This window comes from Parasteatoda tepidariorum, chromosome 6 (assembly GCF_043381705.1).
Source record: "Parasteatoda tepidariorum isolate YZ-2023 chromosome 6, CAS_Ptep_4.0, whole genome shotgun sequence".
NCBI classification, from domain to species: domain Eukaryota; kingdom Metazoa; phylum Arthropoda; class Arachnida; order Araneae; family Theridiidae; genus Parasteatoda; species Parasteatoda tepidariorum.
In genome coordinates, this window is record NC_092209.1 from 56811018 (window position 1) to 56833308 (window position 22291).

The window sequence follows — 22291 nt, forward strand, 5'->3', positions numbered from 1 at the left end:
TCGCAATGAGTAATTTTTAAATAGCGTACAAATACGAAAAACGAGATCTGATATTACAACTGCGTGATAACGAATCGCAATATTGGATTTAAAAATGCGTGAATACGAATCGCGACGTTGGATTTTAAACTCGCGAGAATACAGATCGCGATATTGAATTTTTAAATTGAGTGAATAGGAATTGCTAGTACGATTTTTAAACAGCGTAAAAAAAGTCGCAACACATAAGTTTTAAATAAGTTAAATACGAAAATCGATGATTGATATTAAAATCGTCTGATTAAAAATCGCGATTTTAGCATATTCCAGCGCAGTTCCTAATATTTAAAATTCCGAAAATCAGCCAAACGAAGAAAAAAAAATCAATTACCGGTGGTCGAAACGAAACGCTTAGACTCCTTTCCACTCTATAGCAGAAGTCGCGGTAATCCGACTATCGTTCGGGCGGCTTGGGTTTCTCCAATAGGACTTCCCAAAAATTTTAGTTTTTGGAACATGGTCGGAAATTTTCAAAATTGGGAGAAAAAAAGCGGATTTCCGCTTTTTCGTGGAAGTCTTTCATCCCTTGGAGACGTGAACGGCAAAATGATCTCCAATGACTCACGGCAATGCGGATTAATATTTGAAACTGAATTCAGGTTTGCCAAATTTTGGACGTTTTGTCTCAGAATGGCGCAGCTTTGGCAGAAACTGAGCTGAATGTCGCAAAATGGCGCAGTTATGCCGTTTTGTCTCAGTTTGTCGCAAATGGCGCAGGCGTAGCATCCCTGTAAAGAAATAAAGCTTGTTGTGAGAAATGGAAATGAATTCATAAATACTCACTAAACCAAATTCTTCCACTCCATTGGCCATGTAAGGAGTTTCTACTGGAGGTGTTTCAATATCTTCTACAGGATGAGCTTCTGATTCTGAGTCAGTAGAATGTATGCTATGAATACCATCAATATCAATATCAATTTCTTTATTATCATCAGTATGAACATCATCATCCAAATCTAAAGTAAAAGAAAAAAGCAAAGAATTGTGAAATGTTTTAAATATTACACTCCTTCCTCAGGTGGAATTATACAAAATTTAAAAAGATTTAGCACTAGCCTAAGATGTAAAACAAGATTTTCAGATAATGCACAGAGTGACAGAAAAATCTTGTCTCAAGTAAACCAAACATAACTTGTTACATAATAGCAAAATATTATATTTATATTAGATTCAGTGACAATATTCGGATTGATGTTATGAAATGAAATTAAGAAAGAAAACTGGGTAAGAAACAATATAAATGAAGTAATCTATATCAATATTGCTCATATAGCATGCGTATTATTTCCTATACTTTAACATTACATTCAATTCATTGAATTGCTTAAATGATTCTTTGAGTTGGTTAGTCAATTCATTTGAGCAGTTTCATATCTTTTAACATTCAGAGAACTGTCTCGTTCAACGAATCTATTCTTTTCCATTGTATCTTTTTTTCTCACATTAAGGGATACGTACAGGGGGCTATTAAACGTTTAATAAGAGATAGTCTGTTTGTTTTTATCAATTTTAGGTTTAAGATACTTTTTAAATTTTTTTAAACTAAAAAATAGTTTTGGGTAATATTTTTTTGATATTTAGAGTAGAAATTTTTTTCATATTGAAGGAGATTTTATTTAAAAAAAAAAATTTTAAAAGGGATATTTTCAGTCAAATCTATTATATTTTCAAATGTTTTGAAATAAACATTCTTTTTAAGAAAAAATTCGTCAAAAAAAAAAAATGGTTTCTTAACGCTGAAAATTATTTTCAAACTAATATCTTTACATGTCTTGATGTTTTTGTCTTTAAAAATGTCAACAATTAACTTTTTTAACAATTTTATATCAATATTTTACTAAAAACATGATTATTAAACTGAATTCCTATCGCTGCACAAAGAAGCCCCATTTGGGGGCTACTTTGTGCAAGGTATGTTTTGACTTATTATTCGTAAATATTACATACAAATAATGCCAATATTGATCAAATTCAATCGTCTGAGTCCAGTTATGAATATAATATCGATAAATTTTACTAAAGTTTGAATTAACATAGTTTTTTTACATGTCAAAGTTCAAAAACTGTGAAATCCTGCACAAAGTAGCCCCGAATGACGGTACTATAATAGTTTGAAAATATTTGAAAATTTAGTAACATATTAACTAAGTTCATTGCTACGCCCAAGAATATGTCAACAAAAATAGAGCTGAAGTCCTTTGCAGGTACTTAACGTTGATCTATTCAAATACCTTGCATATTAATAAGCCAAAAAAAAAAATGAAATACACGCTAATTTAAATTATGTGGTATTGTATTATATAACATTTTTTAAAATATTAAAATTATAAAAATAGGCTTTACCATGATCCTGGAAATGTTTTTCAGGATCGATTTCTTTCCAAGTAGGTAGTGGTTCTTGAGAAGATGAAGTGGTAGGAATTGTACCATGAGGGGTGGATGACTGGGGTTCTCGCCCACTCATAGTTCGCATTAGTAAGGATGAACATCGTAATGCAAGTTCTAGGGCATCCATCCAGCATTTTCCAGCCTGCTCAGAGGGTGCTCTAAAAATTAAATGAGCTACCGGAAGTGGTTGAACAAGAGCACCAATTGTTTCCCCTTTTGGCCCCTAAAAACAATAATAAACTTTATAATTCAAAAACAAACAAAAATTTAAATTTTTAAGAAATTTGAAAGTTCCACAAACTTAATTTAAGGTATGATTAATATACACTACAATAAAGGAAGAGGCAGGCACTTTGAGTTTTTGACATTTTTTAAATCTCTCAAGAAATAAAAGAATTGTTTTTTAACTTTAGAGATACTTAGTTCATGCATTCAGAGGTTTGGGAGACTGACAATAAATTACGAAAGAAAACAAGTATTTTTCAACACGCTATGCTAGAAAATCAAGCAACAAACTTGTAACTAGTATTGATTACTTTAGATGTTACTTTTAATAACTGCATAAAATTTCATAAACCTAGAGTAAATATTAGTGGAGATATAGACATTTTTATAAAAAATTAATTTTTTTACCATATGTTTTATGGATATAACTTTATAAACATTCAATGGAATAAATTTTTTTTAAAGCAATTTAAAATTAATTACAAAACTAGTTATTTAAAAATATTAAAATATTATTAAAAACTGTGCAAGATATAAGTATTTAAGGCAGTTCTTTTATACTGCGGATCGTGGAAAAAATATAAAAACCTTTTTTCTTAATTTTGTAGTGAATCGTATTTGGCAACCAATAAAAAAAATTTGATTTAAATCTATTATATATAATTCTCTTACGTGGCTCCCAAATTTTGACTGTATTTCTTTTCCGCTGGTGGCAACAGTTTTCATTTTTAAAGAAGTACTTTGTACAACTAAATAAGATTCTTTTCACAACACTTAAATAAATATTTACTTTATTTTCTTCAAATATACAGAAAACAGTCGGCAAAGAATTCTGTTAGGTTAAAAAACATTTCGCTAAAAAAATTACGAATTCTAAAAGAAATAAAAATAAACAACTTAAAAAATAAAAATGCTGTTGCCAGCCATAGAATTTTTTGAAAGTTAACTTAGCAACATAAATCAAAATGACATAGAAGCGCAACTAGATCAAAATTATGATACCTGAGCGCTTGACGTAACAAATCCTTCAATTCTAAAAGTGTTGTATCGCCAAATGCCCAAATTAACAATTGTGTTCTTAAAGAAATTCTATAAAAAGTTTTAAATAAACAACCTACTTCTACAACTGCTTCTTGAAGAACTTGGCTCATTGATTAAAAATATTGTTTTAATTTTACAGTACTAACTTTACTTCTACTTTCATTATTGCTATGACCCTCTTTCATTACATTTTACAACTTCATGCTAAATTTGAGGACTTTAAGTTGTTTTGTGGTTGAATACTGACATTTAGAAATGTGTACATAAAAAAAATAATATTTAGAGGTTAAGAGTTGCCTCAGAAAAATTTGAATTGTTGACATTGAACTTAACAATGGAAACAATCGTTTTTGTGAAAAATTGAATTGTATTGTTGACATCAAAACTAAAAATATTGTGTTTCAACTTAACAATACTACCTTAATTTATACTTTAGAATTGCCTCGGAGAAATTTGAATTGTTAGCAATGACTTAAACAAAAAGTTTTATTTTAACTGACAAATACTATATTATAATTTTAACTTTTTCTATGACTATACTCATTTTCTTACTCTTTTCTTTGTTTTTTATACATTTTATATTTTTGTGATAAAATAAAAAACTTATAGTTGTTCTGCTTCTGAACACTGATGAAAACACAAAATGATGGGCTTCATCAACAATCAAAAATATATACATTTATTTTACAAATTCCATATTATTAAGGTGGCGCCCTTCAGAGAATTAAAAATACAAAATTATCTTCATCAAAGCCGATGCTTTACATCCGGCGTTCAGTGGCAGACTACTATTTCATATTGTTTTACAACACATGGCTTTAGCCCTCTGGTGGGAAAGACTTTAAAACAAAACTTACAACAGTTACTTTTCTCAACAACTGAAATTTAGAATAGTGTGATTAAGCAAAATATGTGAACTGTTTGCAATTTCAAATTAATATTGAAATGTACAGGTTTAGAATTTTCTACAGTGAAAAGTTTTCGGAACATCAGTATTCAAAAAAGTATACAAAAGCTAGACGTTAAGAACGTATCCAATGAGCGAGCAAAGCGAGCATTGGATTGCGAAGCAATCCGAAATGAACTGCGAAAGCAGTTCCGGGGGTTGGCGAGCGCCAGCGAGTAGGGGGCAAAGCCTCCTAGTATCTTAATAATTTAAAAAGCTTCAAGCAATTCTCAAGGTAGTTTTTGTACTTTTTAAAAGAAAGTTTAAAAGTATAAGGGGTTTTAGTGAAATTTGCACTATTAAACAAAAATTAAAAATGAGACCGGCATTGTGAGGGATCATCCCCCATTAAAGGTTTTCTACCGCATGTTTTGTTTTCTCATACCATCATTAAGGACAATTATTTAGGTATTATCATTGGTGATTAAATTTTGTTTCATGAAACAAAATAAAATTTGTGGAAAACCCATGATCGTTCTGAGCTTTCTTTTAAAAAGTATAAAGACTACTTATAAAATTGCTTCAAATTTTTTAAACTAAGATATTCAAATTAAGATGTTTACATTGATTGGCAAATTTGATTTCCTAGAAAATAAAGAAATTTTTTTTTAAATATTCTTTACACATGCACAGCATAAAAGAACTACCTTAAATAATTATATCTTGCACAGTTTTTAACAATTTTTTTTTTAAATTTTAAATAAATAATTCTGTAATTAATTTTAAATTATTCCAAAAATAGGGTTTGATTCCATTGAATATTTATGAAGTTATAGCAAAAAAACCTAAGTCAAAAAATGAGTTTTTTTTTTTTTTTTTTTTTATAAAAATGTCCATATTCCTATAAATATTTACCTTAATTTTACGAAATTTTATGTAGAAATTAAAAATAACAACTTAAGTAATCAATACAATTTACAAGCTTATTGCTTGATTTTCTAGCATAGCGTGTTCAAAAATACACTGGTTTTCTTTCGGAATTTAATGTTGGTCTCCCAAACCTGTGAAAGCTTTAAATCTTATTACTTAGTACGAAAAATCGCATGAACTAAACATCTCTAAAGCCATAAAATAATCTTTTAAGTATTTCTTGAGGAATTTAAAAAAATATCAAAAATTCAAAGTGTCTCTTCCATTATTGTAGGGTAGGGTAAAGTGCTCCAAATATTGGTAGTTTATGGCAGTCGTAATCTAAGAAATAGCTCTTAATTCATGAGGATTTTCAATATAAATATTATTTCAATAAAGTTTTTGGGAAATAATCATTAATATTTTTCATTTTTGCTTTTATAAAAAAAATCAGTTTCAAATTGGAAAAACACTGATTCAAATTTTCCTTATCTTTCCCCTTGAATTAGTTCCACTTTTCCTTCCCAATTTTCGTCTTTCATTACTGCTTTTTCTTGTTACACAATATCTATAAATGTAAAATCAATTTTTTTTTCATTCCAATTTTTTTTCTTTGCATTAGAAGCTAAACAAAACCTCAAATTTATATTAATCAGATAAAAAAAAAAGAATATTAAATTCTATCATTCAGATAAAAAAAGTATAGGACAACATTTAAAGCTTGAAAGCTAAAAAAATAAGTATATAGAAACACAAATTATATGGAATAAAAAATAATTAGCATTGATTTATACAAAAGTACTTATATTTCATTGTCTGAACAATAAAAGCTTTAAAAAAAAAAGAAGAAAAACTTAGAAATTAAGATAAAAGTTTTATCTACTGTACAAAAGAAGAATGATCAGTAATAGATTAAGCCATAGACTCATATATATTTTCCATTTCTCTTATCTAGAAACTGATTGAAAAATAAAAGACAAGAAACATATAAAATAACATTTTTGGTTTGAAAAAGGTTAAAAGATCAAGAAATCCTATTTTAAAAATATAAATAGCAAAATTGTGTAGTTCAGTATTGAAAATGTAAACAATATTTTTCAAAACAATTATAATTTCATTAAAAATACTTCTATGTATTTAAAACTGATGCAAATTATTACTTATTTCGATATTAAAATTTTTGAAGTGACATTCATTTAAAGTAAATCAGACCTTGGATGCCCAAATAGATTGTTCCATAGGATGATAAAGCTTGAAGCAAAATCCATCTTTTTTAGAAGGTCTCTCAATCAATTCACAGGCATTGAGTAGAACTGTTCCAACCCACTGACTACTCTGGAAATTAGAAAGGGATATTAAAATAACGTAATAAACACATAACTGTATATTAACCAAAAACTACGAATTGAAGAAACTGTTTTGATTATATATTGCACAGTAGAATAAAATTAGGAAATTTTATAACTATGCAGTGGCAGCATTTTAAATAGTGGCCCCTTTTGAAAACGTGTGATCACTTTTTCTAAAATTAAAAATTCTAATTTGTTAGAAAACAACAATTGATATTTATTAATACTTTCTTTTGAAGCCTTTCTCAAAATATGATAAATACTACTGAGTTGATTTCTAAAATGAAGAAAAATTTTCCAGATCTCTCCAAGTACTTCTAAGTAAAATTAAAGCATTGTATATCACATTTTTTTACTAATAAAATCTATGGTTTGAGTTTTTGAACCAAAAACACAACACAAAATTTGTGTTTTTTAACATTAAATTCATTCACTACAAAATAAATCTAAAATTATTATTATCATTATGCTAAAATTATATTAATTTGAGTAATTTTAAATATTATTAGTTATAAATTAAAAAAGGTGAAATGAAATTATTTTTAACTCTTATGAAACCTTTGATATCCTAACTCAGTCACCTCGAAATTTTGAACCACCATAAAATGACCTGACTGTTCCAAGGATGATTAGTGCTTTCCCATGTAATAAATAATATGATAAGTTGTAAGTGTGAGTTTCAGAACACATGGAGTGCATTTTTGGTGGAAAAAAAAGAGGTGATAAGGTGACGACTAACAAACAAATTTTTTATTTTGATTTTTTTTTATACATTAGTTGCCCTTTGGCTAGAAACAACTGCTAATTTTGCCCTATATATTGCACTAAAACAACAATACTACAAGGAAAACTACTAACATAATATTTCAAATATTTAAATATGAAAAAAATTATTAAAATACCAATGAAAAAAAATTAATTACTTTATGTGTTTTTGGACTTTTGTACAACAGAAGTAATCCAGGCTTCAAAACACACCACAGTTTGGTCCAGCCTTTTAAAGTTCCCCGTACTTTTAGCCAATCAGCTAATACAATTATTGTTGGATCTTTAAGAGTACATGACAACTCTTTAGCCACCCGCTTCTTTTCCCTTCTGTAATTTTTGCGCTGTGCCTGAATAAGAAGCAAAGGTTTAATTTACACAAAATAAAACACAATTTCAATTTCTTTTTTGCATTGGAGCTTACAAGAAACAGTAGTATGATTTACATTAAACAAGCAAGCTCTTTTCCTCTATACCAACACCTATAATATATTGCTATTTATTATGTACATGCACATAAATTTAAACCTGTAGAAAAAAATCTTATAGTAACACATTATATAAAACATGATAGGTAATTGTTAAAATGTGTAATCCATCTTAGCGCTATACTTGATACTTTCTTAAAACTTGACTATTCTGACACAAGATATGAAAAGGAATTTTTCTGCTATACAGCAAGAGATTTTTGTTACATTTGGCTCACTAAAAAATCTCTCATTTTAATAGCAATTGAATAATTTATCCAATTTACCAATATTACAATAATAACAGTATTATTTATCAACTTTCACATTGTCATTGTATCATAATAGACATTTAAGATTGATGTATTTATAAAATTATTTCTGTAAATAAACATAACTTCAGTACTGTATTAATGTACTAGTACTATACTAACATTGTCACTTTTCTTGCTATTAAGCGTTATTTATTTTTTAGTTTAATTTATTTCAAAATTATAATAAAACATTAACATATTCATATGATAATAAATATTCAACAACAATTTATTTGTTCTATTTCTTTTTTTCCCATGAATTCATGAATTGAAGAACTGATAAAGAGAATTATAAAAAAGTTTCATACAATTTTTTGGGTAGCTCTAAAATGCATTAATGCAAAATTGTGTCCTAGCATAAAATTCTCATTGATTAAATGAGCAACAAAAACGTCAAAACATTTTGTTCAATGTAATAACTTTAGTGGCTACTTCAAAAAGTATTAAAAAAAATTTTTTTTTTCTTTCAAAAACTGATTTCTGATATAACTTTCATTTTACAGGGAAATATAATGGTATTCAAGCATTGAAAAACTCAAGCAAGTTACTCTCATGAAACATCAAAAACAGTGAAAAGATTAGTAATTTTTTAAAGACAATTTTAGTAAACAAATAAGAAACAAGCATAGTAATGCTAACAAATGACTTCCTGTTAAGAATCCAAAATAAAGTGATCAATGTCTAGTTTAGTTGAAACTAAATCACATACATTTGTTTTTTTTGACTGCTTGATTTAGTAAAAACTAAATATTTTTTAATCATGAGATTTATTAAAACTCGCTATTTTATCCCAGCTTAGTCATTAAAAGTTTGAGTTTTAATTTTTGAGTGAAATCCATTTTATTGTCAAATGTAATACTTAATAAAGATAAAAAAAACACAACTTAATATTTGCAGAAAAACTATTTTAGTACTTAAAAAATGGTAGAAAATAAAAGAATGGTATTTTAATTTAATTTAGGGATCTTTGATAAAATTGGATATAAATGAAATTACAGCAACATTTTCATAACATTCCTAATTACCATAAAAATAATATTCTGTAAAACATATTTATCCATTTAAAATAAAAAGAATGAATACATAAATCTGAATAATATTAAGAGTATGAACTAGATATATTATGACTTAGCAAAACAATGCCATGCTGATGTTTACTTTCACTAGTCATATATGAACTGGAGAGCATGAGCACAGAAATAGTTGTACTAACCAATCATTGCTTTTAGGATCTAATTCAGTTTTTTCTTAATTTTAAGACAAGTAAAATTAATGTTGGGCATTTAAATATCAACTTAACCAGAAAGAATTAAGCATAAATTAAAAACTGGTGAATAATTGAATCAAATAATTATTCATATCATAACTAATTTTCTACAAAATATTGAGAGAAAGTTTGATTTTAAATTACTCATTTAATCATACAATCAAATTAGGGTTTAAAGTAGACATTCAAAAGAACAAGCTGGGACCCATTGGAATTTGTTGAAGGCACATGGAATTTCCAGGAAATTTTGTGACAGGATTTGGTGTGAGGGGGGGGGGACTTAAGTAACGATATTTCAATGTATGCGAGGTTTATTTTTTCTTGGTGCATTTTTTCATGCTGAATCAACTACAACCAAGTTCGAAATGATAGGACGAAAAGTCCACAACAGTGGTTCCCAACGATCTCCCCAAGAGGCAAGAGAATTAATAATCCTCAGGTGGGCGATGAGTATTCAAAAGAAAAAATTTGCAATTAATAATAATTAAAAAAGGAGGCAAATCACTACCGTCAACATATTTAGTAGAGAGAAGATTTAGCTTGGTCATCCAGCTTCTCGTAAAACAAAGAAGTAGGTTGGACATTTCATTCAAAGGAGACTTACGCTTAAATCTGGCGACCATAAAGCCTGATATTCAAGCTTTAACTGAAATCCCTCAAGCAGAAGGCAGTCATTAAAGAGGTAAAAATGGGCAAATGAGTTTTAAAATTTTCAGTCACTTGCAACAATGAACATTTTTTTTTTCGATCAAAAAGAAGAAAGGGGCGATAAATGTCAGCCAATTTCTAGAGGGAGCAACAAACGGTTGGGAACCACTGCTCTAGAAGATATAATGGTTTTATTGGCAAAATATACTTGTTTGTACTTCTACATATTTACACAGGTAAAGATAGTTTCTAATGTATTTTTTCTGGCTGAATTGAATGAAAATATACACAAGTCGAAAGAACAAATAATTCAAAAGTTGCGAGCATTTTTATGTCTAAACATACTTTTTTCCTCAAGCACTTACGTTGTACTTTACATTGCTACCCAAGAGCTATATGAACAATTATGTGATGTAACCTTACGAGCGGAATTTGAATGAGATCAATCCCAAAACGATCAGACTAATAGTTTAGAAGTTATAAGTGTTTTATGTACAAGAGTACAATTTTGTGCTCACACTTATTTACACATCCTAAATTACTATACAAACAGCCCTATTGACTTGGTCTTATTTCATTAAATGAAAAAAATACATTGGAAACAATACCTCCCTTGTATGAATAGTAATATATAGCTTTAAGTAAAACTGATGTTAAGCATTTAAATATCAACTTAATTAGACAAGAAATAAATATAAACTAAAAACTGCTAAATAAATTATTCTTGTAAAACTAATTTTCTACATAATACAGAGAGAAATTTTAATTTAAGAGCATTCAATTAAGTAATAGAGTATTTTATTTTCTATCCATCGTTGAACAATCGACCCAATTTTTGGGGTTTCGACTACTAATGCTCAACTCGCTAGCCTTGTAATTTTGAACCAATCCAGAAGACAAAGTAATTCCTGGATCAGTACCAGGGTTCCCACTCAATTTTTTCTTAAAAATTCAAGGACTTTTCAATGACTTTCAAGGACCTAAAAATCAAATTTTTCAAGGACCTATTTGGTATTATTCTTATATGCTAAAGTAGTACATGTCAACCAGATTTTACAATTACGTAGAAGTAGAAATTGTATATTTTAAACTCACAATGCTTATTTGACAACAAAATTTTTTTATTATTAAATTTATCAGCTAATAATACAAATGATTGATACATTGCTGTTTCAAATCACTTAGAAAAATTCCAATTGACAGAAGAAAAAAAATCCAACAATACAAACTAACATTAGTGTAACTTTTCATGAAAAATTAGAATTAATGAAACTAAATGAATGTATAATGCATATTATACATTCATTTAGTTTCTTTCAAACAAGCATAGTAAATAATTGATAAAGGTTGTTTAATTGCATGGTTATTAAATTATAAATATTTTTTTTAATATGTTAGACCAAATTTTAGGTTACAGGAAATGTATATAATTAGATAAATTATCAATTTAACATATCTGTTTCAATTATAATATCAAATTTTTGATTTTGTTAGAATATTAGTAATGTATTTTGAACACAATAAAATCTATTGTAGAACAATATTTCACAGATAACTATCGAAGACTTACTGAGCTTTATTTTCTTTAAAATATATCCATAAAATGTGAAGCATGATTTTTAAAATTTTGTGAAAATGCGTAATTTTCACCAAGCGTAATTTTTAAATCGCATTTATATGAATCTAAATAAACTATATGTAAATCGAAATTATAAGAAAAGTGCAGTAAGTCTCTAAGATTGCGTAAATCACATATCACAATGTATAATTTGTAAATTGAAATTGAATAGCAGTGTATGTTTCTTAAATCGGAATAATATGAATAGCAAATTATACAAAATGCATGAACTAACAAGACATAAGCCACAATGTAAGATCACCACACCTGCCAACTTTTAATCCCTTCCATAATGATTTTTCCCAGTGGTATTAAAATTTGAATTTTAAGCAAAAAAAAATATGTTGCATTTGAAAAAGCTTAAGCTGACAAACATGATAGTAACACATAAAAATATATATGCTTAATTTTTTTAAGAATAGTGGTGAACAAAATAATTTAAAAATTAAGTTAATAAAAGAAAAAAATAGTATATATTTACTACCACTTTAAATATAAAAATAAAATTTTATGCCAAATGCGTAAAACTTGACAGGTATGAAGATACATAAATCACTTTAATGTGAATTCTGTTACGTGATTAGCTAATAGTTTTCATGAGAATAGGGATCATTAAGATGCAAATTGCAATTTGGGATTCGAAAGGTGCCTTATGTAGAACAGCTATGTGTGATTCTTAAATCACTTTTATGAGAATTGTGGGTGGTAATTCTTAAATCTCTCTTTTGTGAATCGCAATACGTGATTTATAAACTACTAGAATGAGAATTGTGAGGCATGATTCTGAAATTACTTAAATACGTTATATGATTCAGAAATAACTTCTGATGAGATCTGATGTGAATTCTGATGAGTAATTGGCAAATCACTTTACAATAATATTCAATATGTGATTCATTAATCACTTTCAGTTAAACCGCAATTTGTAGAACATTTTATATGAATTACGATCTGTAAATCAAGAATCAGTTTAATGTGAATCACGATGTTTATTCATAATCAATGAAACCTGTAGAACTAAATTTTATTTATTAGCAGTAAAAACTAAATGTAAAAATTTGATTGTAAATGATAAAAAATGAATTATTCTCGGTACATAAATTAAAAGAACAAATAGGATAACAATATTACCCTGTCATAATAATGGAGTTAACACATTGAACATATTTCTAAATCAATTGAACACTTAATATTATTCGAAAACTATGACTAAAAAACCTAAAATTTTCTGGAAATTTTAGCTTTCAAGACATCAGAGTCTGAAAAATCTGGGAGAAAAAAGTTTTGAGAGAAAAATTGCATCAATCAGAATTTCTATGATTTTCCTTTGAATTTATTTATTATTTTTTTTCTACTTTTTTGTAAGAAAAATTAGTAGTATTTTAATTCCTAAAAAATCGAGTACTTTTCAAGTACCCTATGGCAGAATTCAAGGACTTTTCAGGACCCTGATTTTTTTAACCAAATTCAAGGACTTTCAAGGTTTTTCAAGTACCATGGGAACCCTGAGTACCCTTAGAGGTATTGATTTGTTATGGGAACATGGAGGACTTTGCGACCCGACAGGTAAGACGTGCACCAGACACCATTTACTACACGGGGAGTCTCCGGCCATCCTGGGATCGAAACGGGCATTTGAAACTTTTAGAATCATAACTGGAAAAAAAAAACTGAAAGAGTATAGAATATTGCACATTTTCAAGAACTACAGTTATGCGCAGTATGAAACCTAAACCTTATGGATGAAACATTATGCTGAAAACAATTTTGCAATATTCATATTTTGTTTTTGAACTGCACTTTTTCTTCTATTATTGTATTTCTTTCATTTCTGTGAAGTATCTAGATTAAATTTCAAGGACACTCTGCAAATATGTGCCAATTGGACAATTTTTGAATAAAAACATGTCAAGGTTGGGATTCAAGAGCTTTTTCACCACAGTTACTTCAGGCAAGTTAAACCAAGAAACTTCTTAAATTGCAATATATTAAGCTTTAAAACCAGAAGTTTACAACAAATTTAACAGTCATGAAACACTTTTAATTATAAAAAGTAAAGTGAATTCCTCTTGTATTTTTTCAGTCAAGTTCACTGTCACTGTATCACCAATAACTTCCAAGTTTCCATAAATTAGATTAAAAACTTCACACCATTTGGGTTACTAATGCAGTTTTTCTCCAAAGTTTCAATTCCTTATTTATTAAAGGCACTGTTTCTTACTAATTAATTAGACAGATAAATGATTAATTGCGACAAAATTTCCTTAAAATATGCCAATTGGTAAATATGCCAATAAAAAAAAGATTTACACAGCCAATAGATTGCGTTAAGTGTTTATAGAAACTGAAAGAAATCGTCTTACTTCAGGGTCATTCTTAAATTATGTAGTGATTAAATGTACTAAAATTTAGATGAATTTACAAAAATTATATATCTGACACCTCTAACAAGAACATATTTTTATTTGTAATTTATATGTAATTTATTCATTATTCAAATATTTTTTTTTATTTTATAATCAAATACATTTTAAAAACCTATAATCAATTAGCAAAATACCTTATAAGATTCTCTTTTATCAAGTTTAGATGTCGACGATGGCTCTGCTGTCATATCACCCTAAAAAAAACATTACAAATTATATTCATAAAATATACTAATTCAAATTTTTGATATTTCTTAAAATTTTAATTCTATAGATAAGCAATAAAATGCAATGTTCGCAATCTTTGAAAGCATTAAAGCATTCTAGACTTTTCAAAACTGGCAAAAATAATGAGTCTACCTGACACATGCCTAGTTATAATTGTTATCTAGTTAAGAAATCTAACTTAAAAATTTAAAATCTAACTTCTTCTATTGGCGTGACAGCCCTTTGTGAGCCAGCGCCTTCCTCCATTCTGCTCTTTCTCAATTCTGCTTAATAGACAAGTAATTTATTATTGATCGTTAAAAGATTTTTGATTAATTTAAAATGAGAGTTCTAAATGAAAATAAACTAAAAACTGATTACTACAAATGAGGCTCTCTTCTTTATGTAATAGTAATACTTATTTAAGTATTCAAGCAAGCACTAAACTGTGTAACAATCCTATTTCAATAGGGATTTTTATTTTTTTAGAAAACTTACTCATTTTTAGGGACTTTTCTAAAATGAATAAAAACTAGGAGAATTTTTATAAACCAGTAGACTAAGAAAAATTGGCAAAATCCAGTAGTCTACTAGTAAATCCAGTAGAGTTAGCAGCTATGGGTAGCATTATTTTTTAAAGTTAACAAAACAAATATGGCCACATTTAAAAATTCTAAAACATATTAAATCAACAAAATAAAATATTAAGTAATTTCTTTACCGAGATGAACACAGATCAATTTTTATATAACAATTTTGTGTCGCTTTCAATGGTTGAACTGAGGGGACTTTAGACATCCAAAAAAACTCAGTCCTAGCACCAAGAAGTTCAAATTTTTAGTTGGGGAGTTATTGATGAATAATATAACCAAAAATAAAACCAACCCTGTATTATTAATTTGAAATAATCTGGCTACAGTTTAATCCCCAAAAAGGTTGTTAGAATTTAATATAACCAAATAACAAAACATTTTTTTTTATTACAAAATAAAGTAGTTTAAAGAAAAATAGAGTTTGATATTTGATTTGGCCGCAAGACTCAACTAATGAGTTATACATTTGTATTGAATTAAAATCATTATCCTATTGGTTGTCAGGAAAAGAATAAAAGTATGTAGATTTGCTTTTTTTTATACATAAAATGTGATAAAATTTAAATAATTGGCTTAATTTAATTACAAGAGGATTCAGAATGATTAAAAAAAATTAAATTTCTGAAATTAAAGAAATTTTAAAAGCTGAGAAACATGTAATGTCTATAATGCCATCACAGATGCATACTTTTTTTAATAAATAAAATAAATAATATGTTGGACGAATCTGTAAAGAAATCAAACATTCAATTAATTGCAACATAATTTTTAAAATGTTGTTTAAATTTTTACTTTAAAAGGATAATTTTTGCATCGAATTTAGAAAAGAATTTATAAATATACATCACAAATTACTCTGTAGATATCATGCAATAGTTTCACTATTAGTTATTAAAAAATATTAGCTGTTTTTTTAAGAAAAAAAATACAATAAAAATAGAATAATCTCAAAATAATAAGGCAAAAATTCTTTTAAAAAATTAAGACGATGGCTCTTTTCCCACACGAGTCTTGAGCGAAAGATACATGCATTTTCTTTGTATCCCTCAGGGGTATTACAGAGACTACAATCTTTTTCTTTCTCTCCATCATTTAAAGTATAAAATGTTTTTTTTCTTAAGGGGGAGAGAGAAGATAAATAATTTAGGATCCATTCACTTTGCCTCAAGATAAAAAAGATATTCCAATTAATTGCTTGAAAATTACCTAATAAGTTTCTTTTTATAACAAAATTTCAGTTGCACTTGGTTAATGTCGCATAACTGTTGGAATACAAAAAACAAGAAAAAGTTATAATCCAAACAACTATTTTGATTATCAGTGCAAATACTGAGAATTATATTTAAATCATAACACTACCATTGTTGTTTGTTTAATTCCATTTTAATATTACTCACATTAGCAGTGCTAAAAAAATAAAGTAAAAATTATTCAATTAGTCAGATAGAAATAAAATAATATACTTTAGGTGATGTACTTGGTGTGCTTGAGACCTCAGAATACCTTGGTGTCATTGAATGTTCCTCGCTTAAATCATGACCTAAAAAAAAATTTTAATAAATGAATAAAGAAATTACTAATTTACTAATTAGAAATTGCCTATTCTTTAAACAAAAATCACATAAAATATTTTTAATATCATCAATGACAGTCTAAGCTGTATTTTATAAATATAGCCTCATTTATTAAAAAAGCGAATGGCTATTAAAATTAAGCAAATGACTAAAATTGTTAAAAATAGAATCGAATAACTGAAATTTGTAAAACATTTGATACAAGATTTAAAGCACAAAATTTTTGTTTTGTATCCTAAGATTCGCTCTGCTTAGAATATTTCATTTTCATAGCTAAATTCAGAGAATAAAGCATTCATAATTGGCAACTATATTTTAACTTTCATTATTTTTCCTAAGTAAACTGATACATCAAGACTATTGAATAATTATTTTTTCTATTTATTATATTGAATAATTATTTTAATATTATTTTTTCAACAAATAAGTATGTACAAAGTAATTTTTTAGCATTAAAATAATCACTCGTGTACTATTTTATTATTAAATTGCATCGATTATTAAAATATTAATCAAATTATAAGACTAAAAATAATGCTACTTTTTGTTTTAGCAATATTTCTGGAAGAATTGCAAAATTCCAAAGGTTAATAAACAATTCATTCAAGAAACATTATAACGAAACAATAATAAAACGTTACATAAATATTTGAGATATGCACAGTGCAAAAAAATTTTAAAACTAAATATTCACTAAAATAAGCAGTTCTCCAAGTACAACCAATATATTTACAGTAAATAAAACATTCTTTTAATTTATTCCTCAGTTTTCTCGGTATCGACTTATCAGAGGAAAAAAACCGTCACATTGCAGACGATGTTTACACTTACTGCTAATGAAGAAGACGAACGCCGATAAACAGAAACCAAATTAGTATTCCACACCTATCGCAGCTTTGCCGCGACAATTGATTGTCGCACTAACGGTGCGGTATACATAAATTTACATAATCCAGAAACAACAGCAAAACTAAGGAAAATCAGTAAGAAAAGTTAGTGAAACTGTTATGACAACATTGGCAGTCGAACGGTTCCGTGAAAACTAAACTGCAGAGCAGAAGAGCAGCTTTCGAATGACGTAATAGCTCAACTCTAGGGGCTCCTCGCTTTTGACCAATGCAGAACGAATGTTTCCTCGTTTGCGCGGCGCGATTGCGTGCTTTGCCTTTCTACGTTGTCATGGTTACATCCGAAAAATTCATGTTCTTCCCTAAGCATCCCGCCCGGATTCATCATCCCTGAGTTGGGAGTAGAAAGACGAACATCCTTTTTACTGATATCCTAAATTCAATAAATTCTCTTTGTGACTTAGCTTTAAGAAAATTCGGAACTGCTCAGATTGCATTTGTTTAATTTTCGTTAGCTTGTTGACAAATTTTTGTAATTTGAAAAGGAAAAGAGAGGGAAAATTCAATCTCTAATCTATTTGAATCTTCATAAACAGATTTATTGGAGATAAAAATAAAAAAAAGATGATTACTTCTTTTTAAACAAAAACATAAATTTCAATTTTAATATTATTTTTTTAGAATTTCTAAGTATGAAGTTGTAGTACGTATTCAAATATTATGTAATTAACTGCTATTTGAGAAAACAATTCTACATAGTATTACTTGATTAAAAACTTCATTCGCTTTAAAAATATATAAATAGAAAATAACAGTTGTCTTGTTTCAAGCACTCAAACACAGGAGCTCGTTTTCAAGATTTGCCAGATGTGAATGAGAAGAAATAGAAGTGATTGGATATAAAAATGTGAAGTTGTCTACGAAAAAATGGAAAAATATTGGTGAATAACGAAACTAGAAAAACCATGGTTAACAGAGGCCTATTAAAAAAAAATCAAATTTAAATCTCTTAAAGATCCTATTAGCTTTGATAATCGTCGGGGCATTTCCAACATTTCTTTTCAGTACGACCGTAACTACATCAGACAAACTAGACGCGCTTTAAAATTCAAACTTTAGAAACACGATAGAAATTTTCGATATCAAGTATATGAAAAATCATGAATTGCTGCACATTGCTGGAGTCTTGGGCATAAATTCAATTTCGTAAATGCCAAAATAATTTCCACGTCTTATCTTGATGCACTGGAATCTTGTTTTATTCATATAAATGCTGATTCTCTTGTTAACGACATTAGTTCCGCACTACTTCTCCGTAACGCGTGGAAATGCATTTTACCCTTCTTTTTTTTTTTTTTTTTTTCCTTTTTCGGATACTGTGGTCTTTCTTGTTCTATTTTTCATCTTTTCTTTTTTTCATTTTCGGCTACTGTGGTTTTTCTAATTTTGTTTCTCACCTTTATTTTCCATTTTTCGCTGGCAACTTTACTTTTCATTTTTCAAATCATTTCTGCTTCTTCTCATTCACGTCTGACAAGTCTTGAAAGTAGGCTTCTATTTTTGAGCACTTGAAACATGTTGACTGTTTTTCAAGTAAATTTACAGATTGTTTTAAAATTTTACTGACTATAATTCAGAGGGTAACAAAAGTCAAGAGGAGGATAAAATCCAGGATAAAGAAAAAAAATAGACCATGAGGTCGCAAACCCCGTTGAAGGAGAGAAAACCGCGAAAAACGCATGAACACTTTGCATTCAGGAGAGATGGCTCCAAAGCACACCAATATTTTCTTAATTTTTGAGCCTTAAAAATAAAGTTCCTTTCTACTTTGAGTGGCTTATAAATTTGTTTGAGTTGGAAAAAAATACATTATAGAAGAAAGTGTCTGTCAATTTAAAGGTTATTTTTAGCTAGTATATCAGACTATAACTGTCAAAGCTAAAAAAATAAGATGTGAAAAGGGTTTTAAGGTTTAAGCACTCTTCCCAACATTTCATCACTTTTAAAAGAAGCTCTTTCATTGGTTATTGTTAATTTATATAATTGCTTTCCGATTTATTTTAAGCAAATAGAAACTACATTTTATCACGCTTTTGTCTTAGTATAAAAACATCAAATATAATATTTTTTATATCGCACAAAAATTATTACAGATATCTTAAAACTATATTATTTGAAATAATTCTTGATTCTAATTATCAAAGTTTTTGTTATTTTCTTGTATATAAGAAATATTTTTTTTTTTTTTAACTGCATTAAAAATCGTCCGTGAAAAACTATTATATAAATAAAGAAAATGAATTCACACAACATTCATCATTCAACAGAAAATGAAATTACATGCTTTAATTTGAATTATTTGCATTTTATTTTTGGTATAACCAGGGGTCTAGAAATAAAACAAGCTCCTGTTCTCCACAGTGTAAAAATGTAAAAAAATTTCGCCACGATGTAAAAAATTAAAAATCATTTAAATAGTATTTAACAAATAAATGAAATCATGTTCTTTTCTATTGTTTAGCATACTTGTTCCTAGAAATTTTGAATTTTCGTAGAGTCCTGTATTTAACTAACTCCCTTTTTTCAACATGGTCCTTACAGTTTATAACGTAGTTGAAATTATCATTGTCCATGCCAATATGCCTTATTAACAACTAGAAAGCTATCTTGCCACAGCACAACAGCTTCAGAATAATGGTACTGTTTTACTGTTATACACATTTAAACTTATACATGTTTTGCACCATTTTAGTGCAAAAAAATGTAATCGTAATCGCCTATTCTACTCTTTCAACGGTTGAAAACGCTTTCATATTATTTTAGAGCTTCACAGAACAACCAAATTCTTGTCTGATCAAGAGGGAAAAAGCCTTCTTATGCCATATCGTACCGTTTTTCAATACAGTAAGAATAAAAACGCCAGTCTAAACACTCTTTGTGGTATAAATATAAAAAAAAAACAAATTTGACAATTATTACGATACAAATTAAAAAACAAAAACAAATTGACAATCAGTACGTTACAAATAAAAAACTTGAAAAAAAAACTTAGTTGGAGAATGATTACTGAAGAATGATAGAAAGCCTAAATCAAATAATCCTCACCATAAAAAAAAAATAATAATAATGCCAAATTGGTCCGTTCTTCCCTACACCTGTACAAATCTTTCCTAAGCAGTACAAACGAAAAACCGAAATCGGACAACTATCACGATACAAAATAATAATAATAATAAATAAATAAAATAAATTATCATTACGATACAAAATAATAATAATAAATAAATAAAATAAACAATCATTACGATACAAATAAAAAACCTGAATCGCATATACTCATCACAAATTGACGAAACAAAAAAAAAATAATAAATAAATAAATAAATAAATAAATAAATAAAACATGCGAATAAGCATCTATACCAACGCTACATCACTTGCAGATATCCCTCATTATTTTAGTATGAGAGTTAAGTTTAAATAATCGGTCATAGTTAGAGTTTCGGTCATAATAATTTAAACACCGGGGTAAAAAAAACTTTAAATATTACGAATTTTCTAAATAATTAATATTTTAAAAGCATTCAAAATTTACTTCATCTATCGACGTACAAAAAAAAAAAAGAAAAAAATACTTTTCTCCTTATTATAAATATTTTTATTCACAGCAAAGGATGAAAGGGAAAACACGTTAATCTTGTTACGGTAAGACTACAGACTTTCTCGTTTCGCCGACTTTTTTAGCTTTGATGTTTTATTCTACAAACAGCAGTACAAAGAAGATTTTGCTGCACCTTCCTTGTATCTTGGTATTTCGGAATATAGTTTGAAAATTAAACTAAATTTAGAGGCACGAATTTCTTAACATTCAAAAACGTTTTTATAAAATTTGAGGAAAAAAGTATTGTCAGGATAAATAAAAATCAAACTGAAAAAAGAAAAAAAAATTATAAATTTTAAACACATAATTTTTTTTTTTTTTTTTTTGCGTAGCATATTGTTATTGCTATGTTGGAAAACTATTAAAATAAGTATTATTATTTTTGTACGTAGTATTCCTGAAATAATTTTTTTTTATTCTCAAAGATATAAAATTACTAACAAAAGAAATATTTACATTATTTATTTCTCAACCGCCTTGAACCAACAAAATATTCATTCTTCAGATTCATTTCAAATTCCTTCTTTAATATTCAAATTCATTCTATTCAACCTATCAAAGCGATAACTTAAACTGGTGCTGAATTAGCAAGTAACTTTCTTCTTTACCATTTTTCATAAGAAGTATTATAAAACTAAATTTCAACATTAACGCAACTTAAAAAAAACTGAATTAAAATTATTTATATCCTAAAAGACTACTGATCATCTAAAATTTCATTTTATGTAAAATAATAATAATAATAATAAAGGAGTATTAAAACTGATTATAAGAAAACGATTAAAAAAAATAAGAAACGCAAGTAAGAGAATTAATAATGGTTTGCTTAATAATATACTTTTTTTTATTCTCGCTTTCATATAAATCAATACTATTTTTGTGGTACTATTATAAATACAGGGGGTGGACAAAATAATTGAAGAATAATTTTTCAACTTCAGAAGTGCTTAGATCATGCAACTTCTCTTACTTCTCAATGAAGTTTAAAACTTTTAAAGGTAAGGGACCAAAAGTAAATTACAAACGGAAAATAGCGTTTTTGGACACGCTATGCCAAAAAATGTAG

The 22291-nt window shown here is 27.6% G+C and overlaps 1 protein-coding gene across 8 annotated transcripts in view; it reads right to left on the reverse strand.

Moving 5' to 3' along the window:
• The window catches only part of LOC107456924 (Oxysterol-binding protein-related protein 8), a 142118-nt gene that overhangs the window by 20030 nt on the left and 99797 nt on the right, over positions 1-22291 (reverse strand). For 6 of the 8 annotated variants that reach the window (XM_016074903.3, XM_016074904.3, XM_043045313.2 and 3 more), the window contains 6 exons: positions 16606-16682; positions 14477-14536; positions 7761-7952; positions 6701-6823; positions 2383-2650; positions 823-995 (listed from right to left, as the gene is read on the reverse strand). In XM_016074903.3, the coding sequence (XP_015930389.1) occupies positions 823-995; positions 2383-2650; positions 6701-6823; positions 7761-7952; positions 14477-14536; positions 16606-16682 (893 nt within the window). Of the gene's footprint in view, positions 1-822; positions 996-2382; positions 2651-6700; positions 6824-7760; positions 7953-14476; positions 14537-16605; positions 16683-17410; positions 17500-17547; positions 17828-22291 lie in introns of those variants that run through there. The other 2 variants (XM_016074908.3, XM_071181599.1) reach the window with 2 other exon arrangements.